The following is a 25743-nucleotide window of genomic DNA, read 5'->3' on the forward strand; positions in this document are numbered from 1 at the left end:
AGGGAAAAGAAAATGTCCTCAGACCAGGAGCTGGGCAGTAAAAGACAGCCATCAATGGGGAGCAGTCGACCTCTCACGGCCCTGGCACCCCGTGCCAGTGCACTTGTTGCACTGAAATAGCAAAAGTGAAACTCTTCACTGGTACCATGTGCCTATTGCAATGAGATCTCTACACAGACTGTACACAAACCGAAAGAAGCACGTGTAGAATAAATGCTGCACTTCTCTCCGAAACCTGTAGGTGGCAAATGGTACGGAAAAGGTAAATGATAGATCCGGGAGCAACTCGCGGTGTTTTACTCCGTGGAATTCCTTTGAGTTACAAAAAAACTATGCGAGATTTTACGCAGAATTCTGCAAACAGGCACGTTGTGCTATGATTTAGCGCCGGGAGCTCGTTCCACGCTGAAAAATCAGCGCAGACAGCACTAAGTGCTTTATCATGGGGCGCAGCCTCTCGAGTTGATTTTTCAGCTGCCACAGTAGATTTTCCACTCAAGCAGCAGCTTTCTGACCCCGAATGGTCGTGACAGCCCATATTGGAGAAATCTTGCCGGGTGCCCTCCTAGTGACTGAAAATCTCGGGGCTAGGGAATGCCAAATCTCGCTCCCCAATGTACCGTTTACGTGCCACATGGGACCAAAACTCCATCACATGGCAGTTGGCTGGATTTGGGCAACCAGATGTCTACTGCCAAATGTTAAAACAAGTCATATCCTGTAGAGATGGAATCCTATACCTAAAAATGTGGAACTGTTTCACTGGTTTTGCAAGTGATGTTTGTCACATCCGAAGAGCTGAGTGAGTGATTGATTGCACATACCTAGTCCCCCAAAAGAATTGTAACCAGCAGTGGGGGACTTGCGTTAAAAGGCCTGTGTCAGGTAACACATTTTACAGATACCAGATTAAGGGTTTCAGTGATGTCACACTGCTACAAATTAAACAGAAGACAACGTAAGCATAGGGAGATTAAACGGAAACTTCTTTTTGCTTTTGTCACTAGTCTATAAGTGAAATATTTAGAAAGCTTCTTTTTGTGTGCAGATTTATATACCGCAAACTCAACCCGAAGGTATTGGAGCGCTTTACATGAGCACCAGTTACGTTACACAAGGACACATTAATTTTTTTGGTAGGCACGAGGAGATTAAGTTATTTGCCCAGAATCACAGGATGTGGACGCGACCCCGAGGCTCGAACCTTGGTTTCCCAGCTCCAAGGTCGGCAAGGTCAGCAATCTAGCCGTCAGACCACATCCTCTCCCCATTGGCCATCGAGGAGACGATTTTGGCATAGAACATAGAGACATAGATAAAGCTTAAAATAGTGCAGGGTTGCCTAAGGGCCCTGTATGCTATTCTTCATTCGAAGACATGGATGGTCTTTCAGGGTGACCACAAATGGTCATGCCTGTTTTACGGCAGCAGTTACCCATTGATGAAGCACCATATATCCAGGTAAACTTGCTTTTAAGCAGCAGGACCGGACTGAGAACGCAACCTAGCCCTAGTAATTAAGCTGGACCAGCTCGGGGGTGGGGGGGTCGGGGGGGGGGGGGTGGGGGGATGACCACAGCTGCTGCTTTTGGTACAGGGGGTTGATATTGCAGCACTGCTGCAAAACCGGCTCCCAGTAACAAAAACAGCTCCCATCAGTCCAAAATCGGTCCCCACCCTTCCGACCCACTGGGAAAACGTCCGGTACCCGCTATGGCCAGTCTGGCCCTGGTAACATTAAGCAAACCCTTCTTTAAGTGCTGAGCCTACCAAAATAAAGATCTTACCCGTTTCATCTCCTAAATGAAGATATTACTAACTGCAGGCCTGGGGATTTATTAACTGCAGGCCTAGGGATTTTGTTATTAATAAACCCAAGCCCCCAGGAGAAAGGAGCTGTACTCAAGGCAAAGATCTCATGGCGAAAAGCATCTTTGCCTTTCCACCAGTGCAATAATGAGCACACTGCTCCCTTTGAAGATCACTTGTGACTTGTGTGGTAGTTGTCTGTTCACTGGGATGCCAGGGAGGTGTCTCTGACCTCCTTGTCATCAGTCTGAGTCAGTGCGCCTTGGCTCCGCGGACAGATCCGGAAAACAAGGTTGTTTTGTTTGCGTGTTCGTTTTTAATTAGGTATCGAAATACATGTTGTTTCAGAAAAATCAACTTAGCCTTTGCAAAAACATTGCTGGGTTCGTTGTGATCTATCGTGTCTGCTTATTACTGAATCCAAATATGAATGCGCATGTAAACCAAACTGAACTCAGAGTTCTGCCTGTGGGGTGTAGCCAGCGCCACTGGAATTATGGGAAAGGGGAGGACCGAAATTATGCGGCAGGGTTTACTAAATTATACAGCAAGAAAGGCAAATTATGTACTGTATTGCGGAAGATTTTGTGATAGTCATATGTCATTGTTTTGTAATTTTTACACGTTAACACCTCTTGGGCGAAAGTTTCCTCTCACTAGTAACAGTTTAGCACCCAAATACAGCAATAAGTAACCCGGGACATAGCTTGGTCAGTAAGATTAAGGGCTGTGAGCTTTAAGTTTTCCGACAACCATGCTGGCATATCATGTTAACATACATTATAAGAGAAGAAATGCAAAAGGGGAGTTTAAGGAGCGGTGGAAAGGAAGCGGAGTACAGATTGTAAGGGGTACTTAAAACATAATATTTTGTAAAATAATCAACCTTTTTTCAGACCTTTCAAAACAGAGAAAAGAGACAGTGTGTGTGTGTGTGTGTCTGCATGCGTGTGTCTGCGTGCGTTTGTGTGATTGTTTCTGTGTGTATGTAAACATCAGCCACGGCCCGTGCAGGTAAGATCGGTGGGGCCGGGAGGCGGGGATTTCACCAGACAATGATGAGGGGATATTAAATAAATAATTATTTTTCCCTCGTCATCTGTTGAAATCCCCCCCCCCCCAACCCACAGCTCTTGCCTGCATTGGCCACATCTGGTAAAAATCCCAGGTAAAATCCTCACCATACCCGACTGAAAACACCTGTACTCAACTATTTACTAGAGATTAGATTTATTAGGGGAGTGTAACACCCCAAACACCCCCTCTACAGCTACACCTGTGTGTAACTAAAAGCTGATCGCTCTACCTTTCCGAAGGGCCAGCCATTGCTTGGCAACACGTCCTCTCATTTTTAGTCACTTTTGACTTGTGTGAGCTTGAAACATTTTTTGGTGTGAAAATCTGCAAATTATGCAGCAGATAATGGATTATGTGGTAAATCGCAAAATTCCAGCGGCCTTGGCTGTAGCCTTGCTAACAACAGCCTGTCCTGCCTCCATGCAGACTCTACAGCCAAATGGCTGAACTTTAGGCCGTAGTGAGGATACTTGTCTCAGCCCAAAAGCCTTCTAAATGCCAGGCGACAGTCCCGACGTCTCACCAAGCTTTTTATAAATTTACCAACAGAGTTTGTCCCCTTTTTCAAAAGCCCCTGAAGGATGCCAGGGCACCACAGAACTTTGTATGTATATATTTCAAAATGCCGTGTGGGGGGAGCAGGCCCTACGCAGTGGTGTGGGTTCATTTGAAGGTTTGGTAAGCATTGCCATGGACCTCATGGTTTACCAATGATATTAAATATGAATTTAGGGAGCTGGATGTCGCAGTCTATCTCATGGCATCTTCAGAAGAACTAGGGGCCATATATATGAAAAACGCGTTTTGCGAGTCTCATATTGCGATTTTTAGGGAATCGCAATTAGAAAATCGCAAAATGCAATGTATGTAGGATTTGCTAAATATTTTGCCAATCCTACAAATTCCTTATTTGCAAATCGCAAATTGAGATTCACAAATAAGGAATACCTTCCCATTCATTCCTATGGGCTAGAATGGGAAGACATTCTCAATTTACGATTCCGAATTAGAGAATCGCAAATTGAGAATGCAATTTCAAGATTGCAAGGGTGTCAATAGGACATCCTGTTGCACCCCTGAAATAAGCATGTGTGCCTAAGGGCATGTATGTGCACCACATGGCACTTTGAAAAATGCAAAAAAGTGAATTTTTCAAACAAATCGCAAATTACCACCAACCTGAAGTCTGTGGTAATTTGCGATTCCTTAAGCCAAAATCGCACAACTTGGGTGCTTCCTACATTGCATTTAAGGAATCGCAATTTGGGATTCCTTAAATGCATTCGCAAAATAGGGAATCTCAAATTTTGCGATTCCTTATTTTGCGAGTGGGTATTTGTGTGCTACATTGCACACTGCCAAAATTGCGATCGCAAACGCTGAAATTCGCGTGCGCAATTTGGCTTCATACATATGACCCTAGGTTCATTAACACCTTTTGGGTTTTGGTTAAACCCAAATCCCTCTGACCTTTAACCAAAATGACATTCTACTGACTGCTTTAACATCAGTTCAGCAAAGATGAATACAAAATGGCAGCCACTTGTTAGACACTGCCTTCCACACAATCCTCACATGCTTCCGTTTTTGAAGCCACAAGAGCATGCTTACCAATCTGTTTATATTCCTTCCTCATAAACCTCATGTGCTTCTCTTTTTTGTTGCCACAATTGTAACTAATCCTTCTGGATTGTCTGCTACTGATACAGGTTTTATTGCCCAAATTACTTTGGAGAAGACATGAATGACCCTGTGCTCCAGGCACAAAATGCTTTACAGGTGGGAACCGCTAATATATTATTTAAAATAATTTAAAAAGATAAAGCAATGCAAACAGATGTGCGAAAAATCCTGCAATTTACGACTGTACATCTAAAATGAAATCTCTTCCTTGGCTTTGCCTTACATGTCTAACGCACCAGTATAAAGAGAGAGGGTTGCTTGACTCAGCCGGCCTCTGAATATTTCATGCTGTGAGAATTATGCGCCAGCCGGAGGGCGAGATTTAATGCCAGATTTAAAGCCCAGACTGGGAGATCACTCTTCATTAAATCCTAAGGGTTGGATGGAACAGCTAACAGTAGTTAAATGCTCTTCAGGTGAAAGTAATATGATAAATTATGCAATCCTTGGTAAATAGCAAAAAAAGAAGATATCACTTGAAAGGGCCCCCTGGTGAACATGAAGCCGACATAATATATCGAAATAGTAGCTCTTTTAATTCCCAGTCAATTTCTGCATTTTGTTAGAAATATGGGCTGCATTTTCACAGCTTCCAGCCCGCACAGTGTGTTAGGTTTAGGGAGTGAGGGATATCTAAAGTCACGAGCTAAGACTCAGAAACAAGCATCATTCAAGCTTTTTGGATTAAAACACTCTAGAAATGCAGAAGATACAGGACCTAAAGAAAAGCCAGCTTTCCAGCAGAGGTCATGCAATGAGCATTTTGCCAGAGATGGGCCCAGCACTGCAAACAAATAAATTGCAGTGCTCCTTAAGATGCAGGGTGCAGTGGATAATGCTTTGAATTGAGGGCTAGGGGTTGGCAAATTTCTGTCTCAACACGAAATTTGTGTAGTAAGCTTTGCACCACTTTTGGCCAGGCGCCCCTGCAAATAGCAAAGGGGCGCCATTAGTCGCTCCACGGGCACAAGCAAAGTGGGAGTCCTTCATCGATGCCGACCACAAAGGAGGGTTCCCTGTGACGTCATCTGGGGGCGCCACCTGGGACTGCAGAATATAAGGCATCGTGAGGCAAGGGATCGGCCTCTTTTCCCTCCACTGCGCACGGGATTCCACCCTACCGCATTTTTTGCACACTATGGTAGTTATTTTGCTGTTGGCAATATGTAAAAAATTTACACAGCTTGTTGTGGGAAGGATTATCTGTGGCACTGTTGCCCTGACCTATTGCCCTATATATTCATTTGTGGGTAGCGAAATCAGGAGACCGATGATGTCAGCAGGTGACTCTAGCCCCACCCACATGGATGATGTTGCTCACATCAGCTATTGGGTTCTAATGAAAATTATTTCTGTCTTTTACCACCTCTCACTGAGTGGTGAAAATATGCGTGGCTAAGCCCTTGTAGGTCATGATCATGATGGTACAGTGTCCAGCAAAGTAGGCTGGATACAAATGCAACACTTCTCAGCTCTGTGATAGCTCTAGAAATGTCCATCACCAGCTCAGGACAGTTGTGAGGGACTGAAAAGCAGCTGACACATCTCTGACCCCTCAATCTGTGGATTATGGGGATGCTAATATAGCAAATAAGGCAACCATGTCCTAAGAAAAAGGGCATCCGGAACTAATGTGCGTACACCAAGCACTGCACACCACAGTGCATATAGTCAAATGTGAACAGGTGAACACTCTTTAATAAGAACATTTGTACATCTAATGCATGCAAGTAAAAATGTTTTAATTTACTATGTGTGTTCTTGAGCAATTGATTCACTAACTTGCACGCCGCCTGGATAGCAGGAACCGGAATTATACTTGGTTAGTGCTTACATACAATATTAAGTGCTTCAAGGGGCATTCATTGGCAAATCTTCGGCCAAGCAGCCCACAAAATGGCAGTGGGATGACAAAGGTCGTTGCTGTGTGAAGGAGTTATGCCTCTCCGCCTGCCTCCCCTATCTGGGCCATTGGGTTGCTGGAGCCTTTGTTCTTTTTCTGCCCGCTGAAATGATCCTTCATGTCTTCCAGTGATGGGGACATGGCCCAGAAGGGCACAGCTTGGCCACATATGACATGTTGTAAAGGGGACACGACAGTTCGAGCAGCGGGGATAACAACCCTGAATCTGTGGTGGGAGGGTGACACCATCCTCTATTTTTCTACCACCACCTAGGGACACGGTAGTTGGTGACACGCAAAAGCCAGCAAACACATTCAATGTAATCACCTACATTTCTTGGCAGAATCTTTCGGCCGGCATGATCTGACATTTACAGGTTAACAACCTAAGTCTTGTTCCCTTTCGTATCACTGCTCTCTTCATGAGAGTAGAACACGGATCTTTGGGTGTGAAGGGACGGACCTGATGGTCTAGTCTCTCCAGCTGAAGCGGTGTATGGGGTTGGCTCGGAGAGGACGCTGGCATGCTGGTTCTCCAGTTCCTTCAGCTATGGGTCATCGAACCCATGCAGGGAGGGTGCATTGAAGCAGTTACCTAGTTTTGAGCTTGTATACTGTGTTGTTTCTATTTATGCATTTCTCATGATCTTCTGCTATGTAAAATATAAACATTTCAGTTGTGCCTATCCAGGACGTGGGGATGTAAACAGACAACTGAAGATGTCTGTCTTGGTGCCACTTTGAAGGGGGTCTCTGCTTATAGAACGTAATAGGCAATTTTAAGAAAATTAGGTTTAAATGAAAAGAAATACAGAATATTTATTTTTAAAGTAAAGAATATTAAAACACATTAACTTAACTCATAATCACCAGAAGTGCCACAGTAACAAGGAACCACACACTTGCACTAAAATGTAACATGTTACATTTTAACTTATGGTATTTTTAAATTTTTTAATTATTTAAATGTCAACTTTCCTTCTCTACCCTTTACAGCATTATTTGTGTTTAATTTCTCACAATTTTGGAGGTAATGTATTATTTTATTTGTGGTTTGAATGAAAAGAAAAGGTATAATTTACACAATATATTTTATTAAAATGTCAATATGTGTATTAAAAGATGACCATTTCTTTTTTATTTAAAAAATATTTAAAAAATAAACGTAACATTATTTAAATATAGTTTAATTGAAAATATTATATAATGTAAATGTTATATAATTTACTTTAATTTAATATATTATATATATATATATATATATATATATATATATATATATATATCCTATGTGTTAGTGATATTGCCTGCCTTCATTTATATTTATGGAAGTCTATTGCTGTACCAATGGTTGGTCATGTGTGATGCTTGACTTACAAAAATGCTGCTCTGGCGTGGAGTATATTTGAGCTTGTTTTGTTAGTAAATCAATTGTGTTAACTTTAAGATGATATGTGTTTTGTATTTGCATGTACCTCCCTAAACTCCTTCTTCAATTCCCTGTAACTTCACCAATTTTGTAGTAATTATCCCCCTTTTTACAACACTTACCATATGTCTCTCCCACATCTACTTCTAAATCCTATACTTATGTGTGTGAACTTCTCCGCAACCAAGGCCTAGATTTCCGTACAAAAAATATAGGAGGGGTGGAGGCAGATATCTCTGACCAGAGGCTTGTGAATTTCATTTTGGAGCATTTAAAGTAATACTACTTTATGTAAACCCAAATGGCGTCTGTGAATAGGCCTATATGCGATTACCTACATTTTGCGAGACTGTCACCCAAAAACACTCCCACACCGAATAGAGATTTATTCTCATTAACAAACCATACATCTGCTTCATTGCACAAAGTAGTAATTCCGATAGTCGAGCAGAAATGTCTGCTCATCTTGACTTTGCCTTTAAGGATCATGACATTTGTGCTAGCAGAGTTATGTACACACAAAAGATCATCTTCTATACAAAAAAAGAAAGTCTGAGACGAGGGGAGAGTGATAGATAGATAGATAGATAGATAGATAGATAGATAGATAGATAGATAGATAGATAGATAGATAGATAGATAGATAGATAGATAGATAGATAGATAGATAGATAGATAGATAGATAGATAGATAGATAGATAGATAGATAGATAGATAGATAGATAGATAGATAGATAGATAGATAGATAGATAGATAGATAGATAGATAGATAGATAGATAGATAGATATTGTCAGCATATATGATCTGTTAATCCAGTTTACACAGATCAGGCTTTGTAGCTTTAATCCAAACTGGGCTTCTCATTGGCTGAGACATTTTTTTAAATCTACCATTTAGGGTTAGTTGGAGCCAAGGCCATGTTTGCAAATTCCATTGTGGCCAAATGAGGTTAGGAAATGTATGACAGACACCACCATACCACACTCTAACAACATAGACTGATGAAGCATAACAAAAAGATGAATCAAACTGTATCATTAGGAATAATAATAATATTACTGATAATAATGATAGTGGAGTTTACAAAGCGCATAGTTAGCTACTGTGGAACAAAGTGTTCCAGCACTGCGGTCCGAGATCCTATGTGCTAAACACTTGCAGAAAGTAACAGCTCAATTCTATCTAAACAAATAAGTTTGATTCTTTTTTTTAACAAAGGTGTTCCGAAGGCGCATGTCGGACAGAAAGAGGCAGTAAATTCCACAGTTTTGAAGCTGGAAAGCAAAAGGAGCTGCGCCCAAGGCACTCCTCTAACTTTCGAAACGCAGACCCTCTTTGACTCCAAGGATCTGAGATTCCTTAGTGGGGTATAGGGTTGAATGAAAGGCTGTATGTACAGTTGGCCACTGTCAAAGCTTTATAGCAGTAGAACAGCGCCTTGAATAGATCCTCTACTTCAAAGGGAGCCAGTGTAGCTTAGCAAGTCCCATGGAGGGATATTGAGTAGGAGACAAGCCGCCGCATTCTGCACTAGTTCGGAGTCGCATTATACAATTCTGTGACACCCCCAGGTATAGCATGTTAAAGAAGTCTAGTCTTGAGATGATTAAGGCCTGGACCATAGCTTTCTTTGCAGATTCTGGGAGCAAATCCAGTATCTTATTCAGGGTCTTGAGGATTCCGAAGCATTTCCCAGCCAACACTGTAATTTGGCTGTCAAAGAACAGCTTCTGGTCAAACCAATTGACCATATTTGTAAACCGGGGTAAAGGGCCAAGAGGTAGAGGCCACCAAGAGGTTGACCAGATATTGGGTTGTTTACCCAGAATCGAGACCTCTGTCTTTCCTGCATTCAACTTTGAACAATTTTGCTCCATCCACCCGGCAACCTCCTCCATACACAACTTTAGCGAAGTAGCCATGGTTGCAGCATCCTTGGAGAGGGCGACGTTCAGCTGAGTATCATCAGCATAAGTGATCCCTGTGAAACCATGACTTTCAATGATCTTAGCCAGGGTGATCATGTATATATTAAATACGGTTGGACTACGGGAGGAGCCCTGAGGTACAGATTAAACACTTTAGAGGAGTAAGGTTTTTGACACACCTGGAAGGGGCCTCCCTGTAAAAACCAGTCAACCCACCATAAGGCCATATCGTCGACATTACATCTTCACAGATTGTTCAATACGGTGTTGAATGCGGCACTGAGATCTAGCATCAAAAGAACAACAGTGTCTTCTGCATCCAAGATTTAACTAATCGATTCTGAGGCTAGTAGCAGGGCCGATTCCGTACCATAGGATGGGAGAAATCCCGACTGTGTTCTATGAAGAAGATCGTTAGCCTCGATGAATAGAGAGAGCTGTTGATTCACATGTTTCTCAGTAATTTTAGCCAACAGTGGCAGCAGTGAAACGGGTCGATACTTTTCTGGATTAGTAGGATCTAACTGTGACTTTTTAAGTAGAGGAACTACCATCGCATAACATTGGGGCTTAGAATGCCAAATAAATCAAATCCATATCACTTCTTGAGACAATTAGAATGAGGAAAAAGTTGTAACATAAAGTTTTTCAGAGACTTTATCTTTGGCTCCTCTTGACCAATATACAACAAACATTCCAGAATCATTCTGAACTTGGTAAAGATTGGCAAATGAGGCAAAGGTTGTAACATCCCAGGAACCAACTTTAAACTCCTTCAGAGAGTTTTGTTTATCCTAAAAAAAAAATCAAAGTGTAGGGCATGGTGTTTGAAGTAGAAAAAATATCAAAAATATCATAGGAGGCAGAATTTATAGACTTGTTATAGAGTCATTGATACAAGTGGGATGTATCACATACAAGAACTATATTGTTAGTTTCTCTACACCAAACTTCAACAAACCTTCCAGAAGAAATGCTTAGGCAACTCAAAGTCGAAGGGCATGATTATTACAATAGATACTGCTGGCCATGCTCCATGTACTGTTACAGCTACATGCTTTGTGATGCGAGATGTAAAAATGGCCCACAACCGAATGTTACAGGCCACATTTTGTATACCTGAGTGGTACAATCATGAATTAAAGTGGGCCCACAGCCAAAGGCTGCAAACTGTGCTTGGTGTTACATGAGTGGAGCACACAGTACATAGCTGCACCCCACGAATGATGTGTAACATGCACAACTTCCACAGTGCAAAGCTTTGCCCTTTTTAGGACCCTGAGTCGTACCCAAAGAGCACAGTCAGTGGCAATTGTCTGGGTTGACCAATCCCATGCATATAAGACAGAGGCTTTGACTGATGCACTTGAGTGGCACGCATGTAAGTAAAAAGATGTATTTATAGTTGTTCGGACACCCCAAGTCAGCCATTGGCTACTGTGGTTCAGCTCACCTCCACTCATTGGCTGACTGGGTTGTTCATCAGCCATGATTTCAGTGCATGGCATATCACAGACGTTGAGAACTTAAACACTTGTTTTTATTCCTAATATGCTGTTTCTACACCAGTGACAGTTCCTCTTATCCCTCAAACACACCTCTACCCCTACCCGTGTAACCAGTGGCTCACTCCTTTCCCCGTCCTGCTCAGTTTTTTTAAAATTATTTATTCTTTTTATATTGGGCCTTGTAGTTGTAAGATGCTACTAAGGCACTTTCTGTATATTTTTTCCTGTCTTGAATTTCATGGCACACGGGCACCATCTGCATCTTCTGCTGCATGTGTTGCGCGAGGGTGCACTGGAAATGATGCGGTAACAAAAGCAGACCACTAGATCAGTGACGTTAGCACAGATGGGGGAGCCAACTGCCAGGCTATGGAGATGAATATGTGTAGATGAACATCCTTCTTCCAGTAAGCTGTTACCAGTTATTATGTGTTTCTGCACATTTAAAAAAAATAATCTAAAGTTCTGAACATTTCGAAACAGTGAAATACAATGGCTAGCAGAACCTCATAATGCATGTGTGTGCATGCATCACAACACACGTCATGACACAGACTCACACGGCATCCACCTTGGATACTTTGATTCCTTGGCAATACTTCTGCCATGTGTATGAATAATGATGGATCTGCATGCATGTGCTATCACATGCCACAACCAAAAAAATTGGCAAAGGCAATAGGTCAGCTCTCGCTGTTAAAATCAAGACCCATTGATTCTGCTGTGCTTGTTTATTTTAAAGATTACTTTGTTCTCTTTTAACTAGGCACCAGGTGAGGGTCAGGCTGAGTTAAATCAATGTCAGACATATATAGGTTTTAAACAGAAATCCCAATGCTATTAGTTTTTTGGGGAGGTTCCATAAAACTATCCATTACAAATTGTTAAAAAGAAACCCCTTTGGGAATCTAAATGTCACAAATAGACACCAAACTGTATACACAAAATACACCACCAGAGAAACACACCATATGTATTACGATACCATTACCACCAACACAGGCAAGCATCTTTCTGAGTCTGCCGAGTTCTGCCAAATGGAAAGGCCTTCACATTTAAAGGAGATTACTTTACATTTTCATCCGGGAATTTTACAACAGGTATTCCTTTCATGTGTCGGTGACACAAAGAAGCCTTATATTTTATCCAGCCGTGGCCTGTGCAGGTAAGAGCGGTGGGGCTGGTTTTGTGCGGGGGAGGGGGAAAGGCAATTCGACAGAGAACCATGAGGGAAAATTAAATAAATAAGTAATTTTCCCTAACCGCTGTCTGTCAAAATCCCCAGCTGCTACTATGCACCCCTGTGCTGGTGCACAGACAGGCTGTCTAACACCATGCACAACCTTAGCAACACGGTGAGAGGCGTAGTTGTCCTGTCTAGCATACGATTTGTCCTGGCAGCCATACAAAATCCTATGCTACACAAATTCTTAAATCTTCCACACACTGTGTGTGCTGCATAGTGCAGCACACATACAATGTGTGTAATGCTTAGAGAAATTAATGCCTCAAAAACTATTGACGCTTGTGCTGATCTGCCAAGTTGAACCTCAGTACTGCTCACTTGATGCAAAGTAGTGCAAAGCTTTCTTTGCAATGAGAAAAGGGCACCTTTCTAGCGCAAAATACCTTTAGCACTGGAAAGCAAATACCACCGCAAGAGTTTGCAAAACTTTGCGTAACTCTGGGGCTTATTTACAAGCCCCTTGCGCCGCCGGTGCATCACTTTTAATATGGGAAAAAGTAGCATACCGGTGGCACAAGGGGCTTGTAAATAGGCCCCTCTATGTGACTGAATGGTAACTGGCTCCCAATAGGTTGTCTTGTTTACTTCTCCTAAATTAAATCTCAGACCTACCTCCTTGCTCCTGTATTTGGCCCTTAAATCTGAAAAGGACAAAGTTGACTCAAATCTATGGTCTCCCTGGAGTTGTCCTGCCCCTGCCGGCGACTTCTCCGCTAAATGATGCAGAGGTGTCCTTCATTGGGACAAGACCTTTCTTGCTCCAGTTGACTGAGTAGTAATTCGCTCTCCACCAGAGCCAAATGAATGCAATTCACCTATCTGCCCCCTAACCAAACAAACAAAACACCTTTTATTTGCAATGACTGCAGTCCCATTTCAATCACCAAGCTGCACCGTTAAGCATTCGAGAAGCTGCACACACCAGGGCGCTGATTTAACCATATGAAGAACTACTTTAATGCCGTCAGCTGATTTACAAATTCAGCAATTTAAAATTGAAATTCATTGAATTGTGCTCCTGAGGTCGAATGGCAGAGCTGCTCAGTTGTAGATTGGATTGGAAAACCCTTATTTCTGAGCATCGCCGCGCGGGCGTAGGGGTTGGCCGCGTTCACGGTAAAGGACGCCCGGCTCTCAGAGGGGAATAGACTTCCAACGATGGGATTTTTTTTCAGGATTTATGCAGTTTTCTAAAAGTGCTTCCTTATTCCAGAGCCACATTAACTTTGAAGGCAGTGTCAGCTCACATTACCGAACTGCTCTGCAGAGGCCAAGCCATGTGTGAAAAAGCTCTCAGAAGGTGAAACTAAACCCAGGCACCCATAACAAATTCAACTCGTTTCTCTCAAAATAAAAAGTTACAAAAAGTTATGCCAATAAATGATGGGATCTTCAAGCCTATCGTGGCTTCTAAATTCAAATGTGCTGTTTAATGGTGCAGTGCACTAAAGGTACATTATAATGGGATCTATCTGGAAATATTTGGCAACAATTTATGTTATTCTCGTTGTGTTTGTCTTGTGTGTGAGTCTAGGTCAAACGTTTCCTGTGAATGTCAAAACATGTGCCATGATGTGTAAACCTCGGACCTTTTGTTTGCAGGAGATCATTAATAGTACCTGCAACAGTTGCATCCTAAACTTAAAAAAAACAGGATTTCCAAATTGACTGTATCCGCATTTAATGACAGATTTGATTATGTCATCACTTGCTTGCCTGTTGAACATGTCCATTGACGCCATCAGCTGATGATACTGACAACGTCACCTTGTTGATTAAATTACATCGTGAAATATTTTAGGTAATTGATGGTGTCAGCCACTTGTCATCTGCTCACTGCATGAAACTGTATTATTGATTATCTATTTTTTTCAAATATGTGTTAATTTATGATCTGGCTTTATTATCAGCATCAGTTTGATGATGACACCAACTCATTGATTACTTTACTTTATTGGTGGTCATAGCACACCATTGATGACAGTGAGTATTTGAAATTTCGAGGTAATTTATGGCAATCCGTGGCTTCACGTCATCACCCCGGGAAGGCACACAGAAATCTATAGTTTACTGTTGTCATGCAGCAGTCAAGCAAAAGAAAAAAATAATGAAATAAGAGCTCAAACTCACCGACTTGCAGTATCTTGTTAAAATGAATGTTCATTAGAGCACGGCTCACACAAGTGTGGGTCATCTTGAAATTGGTAGGTATCATATCTTGCACAAAAAATCTATTTCAAGTGTATTTTTGTTGGCATTTTCTCGTTTATAGCTTGGTCTCTAAGTCTACTTTAGCAGTCATGCCCACATGCAGCATGGGCCTAGCATGCAGGGGCATGCGTTGGGATTGTAAAGCGCTAATGCATTACGCTACTGCTGTACTCTACATACATATATATTTAATTTGTATATATATTTATGTACGTATAAATATATATACAGGGATATATTTCTCTAATTTTATCATCTCAGGCTTTATTTTGGAAGCAGGCAGGGCTCAGAAAGATTTTTTGTAGCATAGTCTACCGACCAGACATGTACATCGCCTTACTCCTGCGCTTTTTCTCCAGTCGGCGCTGGCGTTTCTCCTCCCGGCGTCGGGCCTCCTCGGCCTCTTGGTGCTGCCGGCACTTATGGAAGTTCTCTACCACCACCCCTACGAACATGTTGAGCACGAAGAAGCTGACGATGAGCAGGAAGGAGATAAAGTAGAGGAGCATCCAAGGGTTGTGGTTCCGCACTGGCTGAAAGTAGATAGAAAAAGAAGAGACACTCAGTGTGGACAGACGAGTAGAACAATGTATTGGTTGAATTACTCAGATGTAACCTATGACGGATAGTATGGAAGGGGCTTCAGAAAGAGTGTGGGCCACTTCGGCTGACAGATCCTTAGTAAATGAAAAATAAAAGGGCGCTAAATGGTACCTCTGTAGAAATTAGAATAAGTCAAACAAATATCCTTAGCTGGGTATTTTTTTAATCCATCCCTGTGTATGCATCTGTCCATAAGGTGGAGAAACAACATTGGGTTTTTATAAAGGCTCTCCAACAAACTAGTTATTTTGAGGCGGAAGACTTGGAAAAAAGAGAAAAGCATCTCATATTCTAACACAGGACCTAAAAAAAGGAAGTAACCCAGGGAGGTCACTCCATAGTACATCCTCTGAGTCATAGGCTGAGAACAGGTCCCCGGGTCATAGGTAGGAGCTGTACTGGTGCTTGGTGGGGGACCAGAACTTACAAAATAAATTAAAAATACCAAACCAGTAAGACTGAACTTCCACCTCAGCATGAATGCTTAGCGCTTTTGTTGTTGGGAGTAGGAAATGGAACTTTGAGCGTATCCATTGCAATGGTGTTTTGGACAGACATTTGGGGGATTTTGCAGTTCTAAACATATCCAGGAAAGAGATTAACGGCGCTATGTTAACTTTTTACATGCTGCGATATCTTGCATCAGGCACGATTTAACAAAATAAAAAGTTAAACAAACAATGAATGTCAATATCTGAATCTCCAGGGATTCTAATATTATAATCAGGGTCAAATTTAGCAATAGATCCTCCAGGCACCAGGTGATGGGAAACTAAACACGTACCCTCTCATGGTACAAAATATTGCAACGTAAGTGTCACATTGATGCATCTCCTTCAAGATGGAGAACAAAGAGAGAGAGAAGTGTAGCGTGGGAGATCTGAAGGTGAGTAGGGCAGATTTCCTTCTCAGTGTCCATGATTGTGTTAGGGTCATCTAGTGCGGTCAGCCGACTGGCTGGAGAGAAAATCCAACTGTGTGCAGATAGATATGGTAGCTGTAACCTACCGCTTTTCTATCGTTGAGTTGTTCAACAGTGCTTCATGTACTACAATGTCTTAAGTGTAGTCATTTTCTGGATGATCTGCAATTTCTTACAAATGCCAACATTTTAGGTGCTATCACCATTTAATCCGTACATGGTCAAATCATGAAACACAACTATACTCGAATGCCTTCTTCGTCAAAGGTCCCACGGAAGCGATCACTCAGGGAGTGGAGCATTATGGTTTAATTAATGCAAAAACAACAGCACTTGACTGTCGCTCCCGATAAAGGTCGGACAGAATTGATCAGCTGGGAAGAAGGGCACTGTGGGTCCCTAGGCACATCAATAGAAGAGGATGTGGTTATCAGGACCATCAAGAGAATGAGGAACAAAAGAGCACCAGGGCCAAATGAGTTACCAGCACCAGTATTTAAAACAGAGACAGAGTTATGGGCTGCTTTCTTAACCCCACTATTCAATACCATCTTTTCAACAGCAAAGACACCGGATTCCTGGAGGGTTCTATACTCTTCCCCATCTTCAAGAAGGGCAACCATTCCAAGCCATCAAATTATAGGCTCGTCTCCCTTCTTGACTTCGAAGCAAAGGTCTATGCTTGTCTTCTCTTGAAGGATCTGGAGTCTTGGACTCAAGAAAAAGGCATCATACCCTTCTATCAATAATGCTTCAAGCCACATTCTTCAACTCTGGACAACATCATGGTGTGAACCCATTTATCAACCCAGGGGGTGAAGAGAAAGAGCCTCCCACTGTTCTGCTGCTTCATCAATTACAGCACAGCTTTTGACAAAGTGGACCGCAGAAGGCTATGGTGGAAACTAAGTAGTTGGGGAATTCCACCCAAACTACTAAAACCAATAATATTGCTATATAAAGACACCTGGGTTTGGGTCAAAACAAGTGCCAACACAGAGGCCTCTAAAATTCTTACAAATAAAGGTCTCAAACAGGGCTGAGTGTTGGACCCCCTCCTGCTCAATCTTTATACCGCAGACCTTAGGGCCGCCCTGCAAGGCGCCAGCCTATTATCACCAAGGGTGAGCAGTGTGAGGCTGTTGGTATTACAATATGCAGATGATGACAGTGATAATGGACCACACTAGAGTGGGCCTACATGCCCTGGATCGCTTCAACCAGGACAACTATCTACTGGTTAATCAGGGAAAGAGTAAGGTAGTAGTGTTCGGGAAACATCAGCACAAAAGGCAAGCCCACTGGCTCCTGGGCAATCTGCAAATTGGCAAAGTAACAGCCTACAACTACCTTGGGGTTTGACTCTCTGAAAGGGCCAACTCAAACATTCATTGAAAAAATTAACATTTTAAGGCCAACAGCATTATATATTTAATAAGGCAACTGAGCCACCATCTGCCAAGCCCATCAGCCGAGCCAATACTGAATGTTTGAAAAGCAAAATTGTTACCGGCCATCAGCTACGGTCATCTGGCTTTTCCCGGAGCGCTGGACAAGTTCTTAAACACAATCCAAGTCAGAGCATACAAAACTGCACTGCTTATCCCGTGGGCAGCAAGGAGTTCGAGGTTGAGACTGGATCTAGGCCTCAGGAGGCTGGATTTGATATGCCAGGGGGGACCTGCAAAAGATATACCTCAGGATCCTGAGGGCCCAAGCAGATTCACTAAGACACCAGTTGATGACCATTTTTGAGGAGGCAGGTGCAGCCTGGCACGTCAGCCTTGGCCAGGCCATAACCACCCTGAGGATTGAGGCGGCAAGTTTACAACTACCAGAAATTCCTCTTCTCGTCGGGGAAAAAAGCAGTAATCAAACAGGTGCTGGAAACATCATTTGTACAAGACAAAGAAGCCCTTTGCCCTAACTTGACCACAGAGCCACTGGTAAAATCAGATATTCCGGGCAAAGTCCAACTCTATGTTCACGAGGCATTGACGTTGCACGACCGTAGGAAAAATTTTCTGCATGAGACTCATCACGCTTCCCATCACTGACTTCAATCCAGCATGGGTATGCAAGGGAGAAACACAGAGTGTAGGATATGTTCCTTTTACGGGGAATCCTGGCTGCTCCTTCTGTGCTGCTGCCCCAAGCTGAACAAAGAGCGTTGGCGCCTTTTTCGCCCGATACTCGTGGATAAAGGGGTAAGGACTTACAGAGAGGCTTCAGCCCTGTGTTTCACTGAAATATCAACAAAAAAACTAGCAAGACTGGGAAAATCCACGCACTCAATCAGGGTCGCCATAAAAGAGATGTTACAAGGTGATGCTAACTCTGCGTCAGTCTAAGCGCCACTTCTTCGCTACTAGCATGGCACATTTAATAACATGTTGCAGGCGGCAGGGTGGTCCCCGCCTTGCACCGTGGGGGTCCACCCTTTCTCTCACATAAAGGCCAACCCGCAAATCAGACTATAACGTTTCAATCTCAATTTGTTTGCTTATTTCACATGCAACCACAAATAACTCTGGCAATATGCATAAAGGAGTTCAGGGCAGACAGATGAAGAACACTTTTTGTTGTTGTAAACATGCAGCATTTTATAGTACGTTGAAGGCTGTGGCTGATACAACAACCCCGATTTTAAAGTTATGTCTTTATTTGTCTTATTTATCACACAACCACAAGTAGCGCTGCGAATCTGCACAAAGGAGTAAAGGACCAAAGGCTGATCATAAGGACAAAGAAAGAGATGAGGAGGGAAGGGGATAGTGGGGAATTGTTTTAATAATGTGTTTTTTTTCCATTACTGTAGTGATTTTAATTAATCGAACAGTTAATAAACTCAAAATGTTAGTTGAAAATCTCTAACTCGTAATCAAGAAACCAAATACCTCAAATAAGTTTTCAAGAAAATATATTTTTACTATTTGTGAGGGGCCAAGGTGAGAGGGGGATTTGAGGAGGCTTCCCCTGAAATAAAAGGAGCTATGGTGACAAACATGATTACAATTTTGGTAATGTTTTCTTGATAACAGGATCAAAGGTCATGAATTTTTGATAATGGGATTTTTATTTTCACTTAGAACAATTTACAACAAAGAACTTGATTTTTTTTAAACTTTACATTGAATTTTGAGCAACGAGGACAGATATTGTTTAACAATAATCATGTTAAGCAAACTGATGTTTATTGGAGATACTGCTGAATGAGAGTTAGCAATAAAGGTTTGTAAAGAAAAGTACAATGTGCCATCACTGGTAATCAAAATGATGTCACAAGATTTAATGTACCATAATGTCATTGGTTTTTACAAAATTGTGATGTTATATCCACCATCTCTGTGATTGTAATGACATGATAAAATAGGTCTGCTGATATTTGCTATCACTGAGGAAATCAGATTACTGCTATTATTAGATCTTTATTTTTGGGCACTGACTCATGATAAGAAACTATTGGGGGAAATATTCATTGAGGACTCTATCATGTTCATGACATCTGCTCATTAATGACTGTTGTACCCTGAAGACAAAGGTTTCCTCATATTTCTCACTCAGATTTGATCTTGTCTCTTGATAACTTCAACCTTATAGAAAACATTTTAAACAACATTGATTTAACAAACAATCTTAGTCAGTATTAAGATTTATACCCCTTTATACCTGAACATCAATGGCAACCGCATCTAGGCCATCATACATGATGTTTACCCAGCCATCCTTGGAGGACAGTACAAACAATGACATCAGTGCCTGGAAGGAAAATGAAATATTCAGTTAACTCATTATGGTCCTTAACTCTTACAGAAAGTTGCTGATGGCAGTGCTAAATATAAAAGAAAAGTGGTAGGGTGCCAAGATTTTCTACCGAGGTCACCGCTGCCAGTACCCTATGCTACATTTATCACAATTGATAAAGAAACACAATTTAAAAAGTGAGAAGGCAAGTGATTCACCAAATGTGCAGAACCCAAATTGGGATTACTTGTTAGAGAATCGCTGTTTGGTTTTGCGATTCGGTATTTGGAATCTTAAAAAAGAAATTAAACATTAAATGTTCATTTTCTTTTTTTTTATACGCATCCCATTTTTCTTTATTTAAACGCAATCACAGACATGATGGTCTTCTGACCCCAGCAGGCCACCATCCCTCTGATAGCTAGCATGCCTAATGGGTGGCAAACTGCAACCTACCTCATTAATATTCGTGAGTAGGCTGATTTGCAAACTACTAGGAACTGCAATTTAAAAGTACAGAGGTTTCTTACAATAGGAATTGCGATTCTTACTCATACGCAATTTGAAAATTGCATTTCCTAAGTTTTGTACATCTGGCCATGAATAATTTAGCAAACACAGTAACATTTTCGTGACCTCTGGTTGCTATGTAGTTCCTTGCAACCTTTATGAGATTATCAGCTTTTAGATCAACTAATATTTCTTGATTCTCTATCACCAAAAAGTGGCATCATTTGTCCATCAATTTTTGCCACAACTGTGACTGAATGGTACCTCTGTGATTCTTATGCCAGGCCTCTAGCAGCTTTTGTAATATTTTGATATTTTAAAAATATTTGTATACTTCTATCCAATTCCTGTGATATCACCATGGTCAACGCAGTGAAATGTCTTTTCCTATGGTCTAATCCATGGTCCGTAGTGTGCTTAAGGTCACTCTGTTACTTTATTTTCAGGTGATGTGACACCATTGAACATTTAAATTAAAACAAAATCAAAGAGGAGCACACCTGCACAACTCAATGCATTATAGGGCCGAATTCATTTGAGCCATAAGCCACCAAAAGTGTACAATAACATCTCCACGCGGCCAACTACAAATGGAAATGTAATCAAAACAAGATCTAATTGCCTTAAGAACATATTTGCTGCTCTTCTAATGCAGAATGGAGGGACCTGTATTGCAATCAGGTCAAAACATGCCATAAAATGATTTCACACTAATTGTCATGTTTATATCATAAGTGGGGAAAATTGAGTTTATCATGTTTTCAACTGTGAAATGTTAGACAAACTTTGAGACAAAGTCATTTTACCACGCTTTTATTACAGTAGTAAAAGAGTGTACAGTCCAATTCTTCTATATTTTTTCAAAAATGTTTATTCATAGATTTACGACGTCTTTGAGTCAATCTTGAGTGTTAATTTAAAATGAGTAATAAGCCTTATAAATATTATGCACAATTTCACTGTCCTTTATTTGGAATTTAGTCAAGTAGCAAAGATAGCCCAGGTCCTGCAATTTTGAATTTAGCAGTTGCTACATTCCACAATCTGTAAGCACCTAAAATGTTGCAGATGAATTTGGCCTGTTATTTCGACCCAGTTTAAGGTTTTTGAGACATGACCCCAGATTGTTATACCAATTAAAAATAAAAATAAATAAATACATTTGCTAAATAGGAACTTAACATAAGTGTTTATGGATCATTGATGCATTCGGCTACCATCTGAGGGTGACATTTTTGACTTCTGAAACTTATGCATTATATCATCTTACCGCATGCCTATACAGTCTGAACAAAATACAAACTTCTTTATCCACAGTTTTACGGCCAGAGAACAGCACACGTGGAACTATACCCTCAGCTAGACGCACAAACACATGCCTAACAAGGAGGAACCTGGAAGTGCAAGATCCCCAGCCTCCATCTTAAAAACTAGAACATGGGTTTTAACATTTTAATCGCACAATCTTGATCAACATTGTTTGATAATACAGGTAGAACTATCTTACTTTTACCAACATTCCTTAAGCTCAGATCTTTTAGACACATTCATAAACTATTGACAAAGCAATATGTTATAGCTGGATCAATAAGTGGATCTAACATTTGGGAATGAATAACGAATATAGCAATGTGCTGCTGTGATTCACAAAAACACTGGCCAGTACTATTGCAATATAAGCTATATTCAATTTTTAAAGATGGCCACTCTAGTTGAAAAGCAATGTGGTTATTGTGGTCTAGGCAGATTGCCAAAGGAACTACCAAATAAGTTAAATCAAAGGGTAAATAAAGAATGGGAGGGATGACAAGTGGTAGATTCTAAGAGAACAAAAGCACGTACGCTGTCAGTTAAGATTCTTACTTGTGATGATAACAACTTTTGGAATGGTTGAGAAACACAACCCTAGAATACCTGCCTGCATCTGTCAACTTGATGATTTGCTGGCTCTTGAACGTAAAGAAGCACGGTCTACACAGAAGATGAGAAGGGGCCCGATTCACAAAGGGCCTTCGTACTCCGCAGTCATGGCGGGGGCCCTGCATTCTTGGTGTGACCTCCGTAATGGGTAATCGCAGTATGGAGGTCTTGTCAGGAGTGCAGGCCCCCGCCACGTGTACGCGGTCCCCGCCCCGACTGCGGGGCCTTCGCTACGAGTGCGGAGACCCTTTGCGAATCGGGCTTGCTAGCTTCTGTGCACTTGTGCTTTTAACCCACCTTTAGTTAAGAAACGTCTTTAGTAGGTAACAGAGGTCCAGCAGCATTGCTCACCGTTCCAGATAAACTATATTCATCATCTAAGGAGAAGCCGCCCCTGTGTATCCAGCTCAAGGTCACAGACACAAGCCAATTATTATGACCTATTTTAAGATGTCCTCTTACCAAGCTTCAGTGATACATTTGCAATTCTGAAAACTTGTTCCAATGAGGGGGTCATGCTGATGCACAGAGTCTAATCCCGAGAGGTGACAGAGGGCAAGCTTCCAGTTAGCTATGAGGTGAGACCTTGGGCAGTTCCTCGACATCTTGTGCAGGAAATCGATTTTGTGAAGGGGACCCTCAAGAGGAATTGTGGGAGTTTCTACAGGCATAATTTAATTCAAGCGCTCAGCTGCCCTCTGTCCTTTCACAGGTGCACCAGCTGCATGATGATTAGCGTGGAGAATGCTTATTAGAAAAACCTGAAATGGTCGCTCCGACTAAATTATGGTTCTACACTGAGTCTATAATTGCTGGACGGAAATTGGAAAACATTCTGCTGTAATGGTTAATTAGTACTCAGCTGGGATGATGAGAATTTTAGGTCTCTTGATAATCAAGAGGTTATCCAAATCGACCCAGAAACTCAACACTTTTTCAGATTATGCAAAAATGTATGGCATATTTAAATTAAAAAATTCTTGACCCGCCATTTACTGAAGTTGTACGCGGATGCTTCCGCGATGCAACACAATTTAGCTCTCTGCACACGGGCCTTTATAATGGTCATTAAACAAAACGTTATCCATGTGATTTGATTCCTTGACAGCCACGGCCCGTGCAGGTAAGAGCGGTGGGGCTGGGTGGGGGGATTTCGACGGACGATGACGAGGGAAAATTAAATAAATAATTACATTTTCCTCGTCATTGTCTGTTGAAATACATCCAATAAATATTTTACATCATGTTTACACATTATTCCTAATGTGGAGCTTCGCTTGCATGTATTACTTTTTTCACTGACTTGAAGTTTTAGATTTTTGATATCATGATTGTGCTTTTGGTTTACACATCCCACACACATTTTCTCTCAAGACGCCTTTCTGCTTAGGCCAAGCTACCCAAGGTGAGACAGGACTTCCTTGCAGAAACCTGATTAACTTTCAGATTGTTTAGGCCTCATTTGATCTCAGCCACAACTCATTTCAAGACTGTGGTTTCTTCCTCGTACCCTAGCAATCTAATACCCTACACCGGTTAAAATAGATTGCCTCTGATTGAATGGACTGAAAAGCCACTCCTCTTCCACCCCTACTACTCTACCCAACACAAAGCTTAGCTGCACTCTCCATTGCACTATCCATAATCTCTCCTCCTATCTGACCCCAAACCTGCCTCTGTTAAGGCCATACTATCTGGACCCAATCCTGGCCTTCCCCGCCAGCCCTCTGCCTAATATCATTTTGCTGCGATCGTAAGCCAACCTGTCTTCACTCACTTGGTCCTTATCCCTGACCAGTCTTCCTTCTGTTTCGCGATTCAACCCCCTTTTTCTGTGTCCATCGCACATTATTGGGTAATCCATTGCTTTGTAGCCAGGTCTGTGATATAAATGCCTATATGTAGACATATATACAGTAAGTTCAACATTTCAAAGTTGCCTTAATTAGCCACTGTTCTAAAGTCATCTTGATCTTGGCCGGGACGCCTCTTCGCTGGGGCAGCTGTGCGCTCTACAAGAATACCTAACATAACATAACATCTCTGCGCTGGATGAATGCAGTATGAACCACGGAAAAAAGCATGCTCGAACAATACCCATGCTCATACTGTACTTTTTAGGTCTATCTACTTCATAATCATTACAGACATGTATCTCTGCAATCCTTTGCAAGAGATACAAAGAAGGCTCTTAAGATTCCTTTCTGTTGGGCCTAGAAGTGCCTACATCTGCCCTTGGTTGGAATCATTAAAGGGTATTTTGGAGCTTAAAAGCGATGAAGCTACAAAGATTTGTGCTGATACAAAACCCCCTTTTCAAAAGTGGCTTGCATCTGATTGGAGGTGTGTCGCATACATCTTCCAAAAATAAATACTTTTGCAACATTTTTGAAACATGTGAGTGATGGGTGCATTTTTATTGAAACATGCCGCACTTTCTGCTTATATGGGGAAATGTCAGCATACCTCAGTATTACAAGAAAAATTCCCCAAGTCCCATTCTATCAGTGATATTGAGAAGGATCATACATACCTGACCCAAGTTGTCGAAATTGTACTTTCGCCGGACCCACTTGTATCTTGCTTGGTTGCAATCAGATCTATTGGTGACGTTTTTTGTGTCCAGCCCTTCACAGTAGTAAAATTTACCCTTAAAAAGCTGAAACGAGAAGGAAAATATGTGAAGTGACCAGCCAGCTTCACGCTACTAGTACGCCAAAGAAAAATGGGGTAATGGTAGGCTTTGAGACAATCTCGCACCCATGCTAAGATACCCAGGAAACATTTTCTTTTTCTGGAAGACTTCATGACCACCAGTGACATTAGGTTTTATCAAAAACTTTGTAGTTCAATCAAAGGAAATGAAAACCTATCTTTCTTCATCTCACAACCAGCGTAAAATAAGTTAAGTCATTAAATTGTAAACATGGTTCTGCTAGATTCTTGCTGTGTTAGAGAAGACTTGATCCACTTCTACCTCATCCTCTTGGGGCGAGGCATAGCTGCTCCAAGTTGGAAATCAGCGGGAACATAGCAAATATAATATTGCCTCCTATGGAGTTTGTCAGGTTTCCCCACCTGATGTTAGATGCACGAGGATACTGTGCCTAAATTCCAAAGGGGGTGTTCTTACAGAGAGTTAGAACTGGTGAGGCAAGGGATCAGCATTTTCTTGATAGATAAAAGACTACACCTGGCACTGCACACGCCTAATCGAACGTAGCGAACCAAACGAGATTTATTGTCT

General features: G+C 41.6%; 1 protein-coding gene across 1 annotated transcript in view; it reads right to left on the reverse strand.

The window, feature by feature from the left end:
• Positions 1–25743, reverse strand: part of CACNA1H (calcium voltage-gated channel subunit alpha1 H) — a 1553446-nt gene that overhangs the window by 202559 nt on the left and 1325144 nt on the right. The window contains exons 23-25 of the mRNA XM_085629001.1: positions 25030–25155; positions 19992–20081; positions 15138–15330 (exon numbers count right to left, since the gene is read on the reverse strand). Of these exons, the coding sequence (XP_085485127.1) occupies positions 15138–15330; positions 19992–20081; positions 25030–25155 (409 nt within the window). The remainder of the gene's footprint in view (positions 1–15137; positions 15331–19991; positions 20082–25029; positions 25156–25743) is intronic.

This window comes from Triturus cristatus, chromosome 10, assembly GCF_964204655.1.
Source record: "Triturus cristatus chromosome 10, aTriCri1.1, whole genome shotgun sequence".
NCBI lineage: Eukaryota > Metazoa > Chordata > Amphibia > Caudata > Salamandridae > Triturus > Triturus cristatus.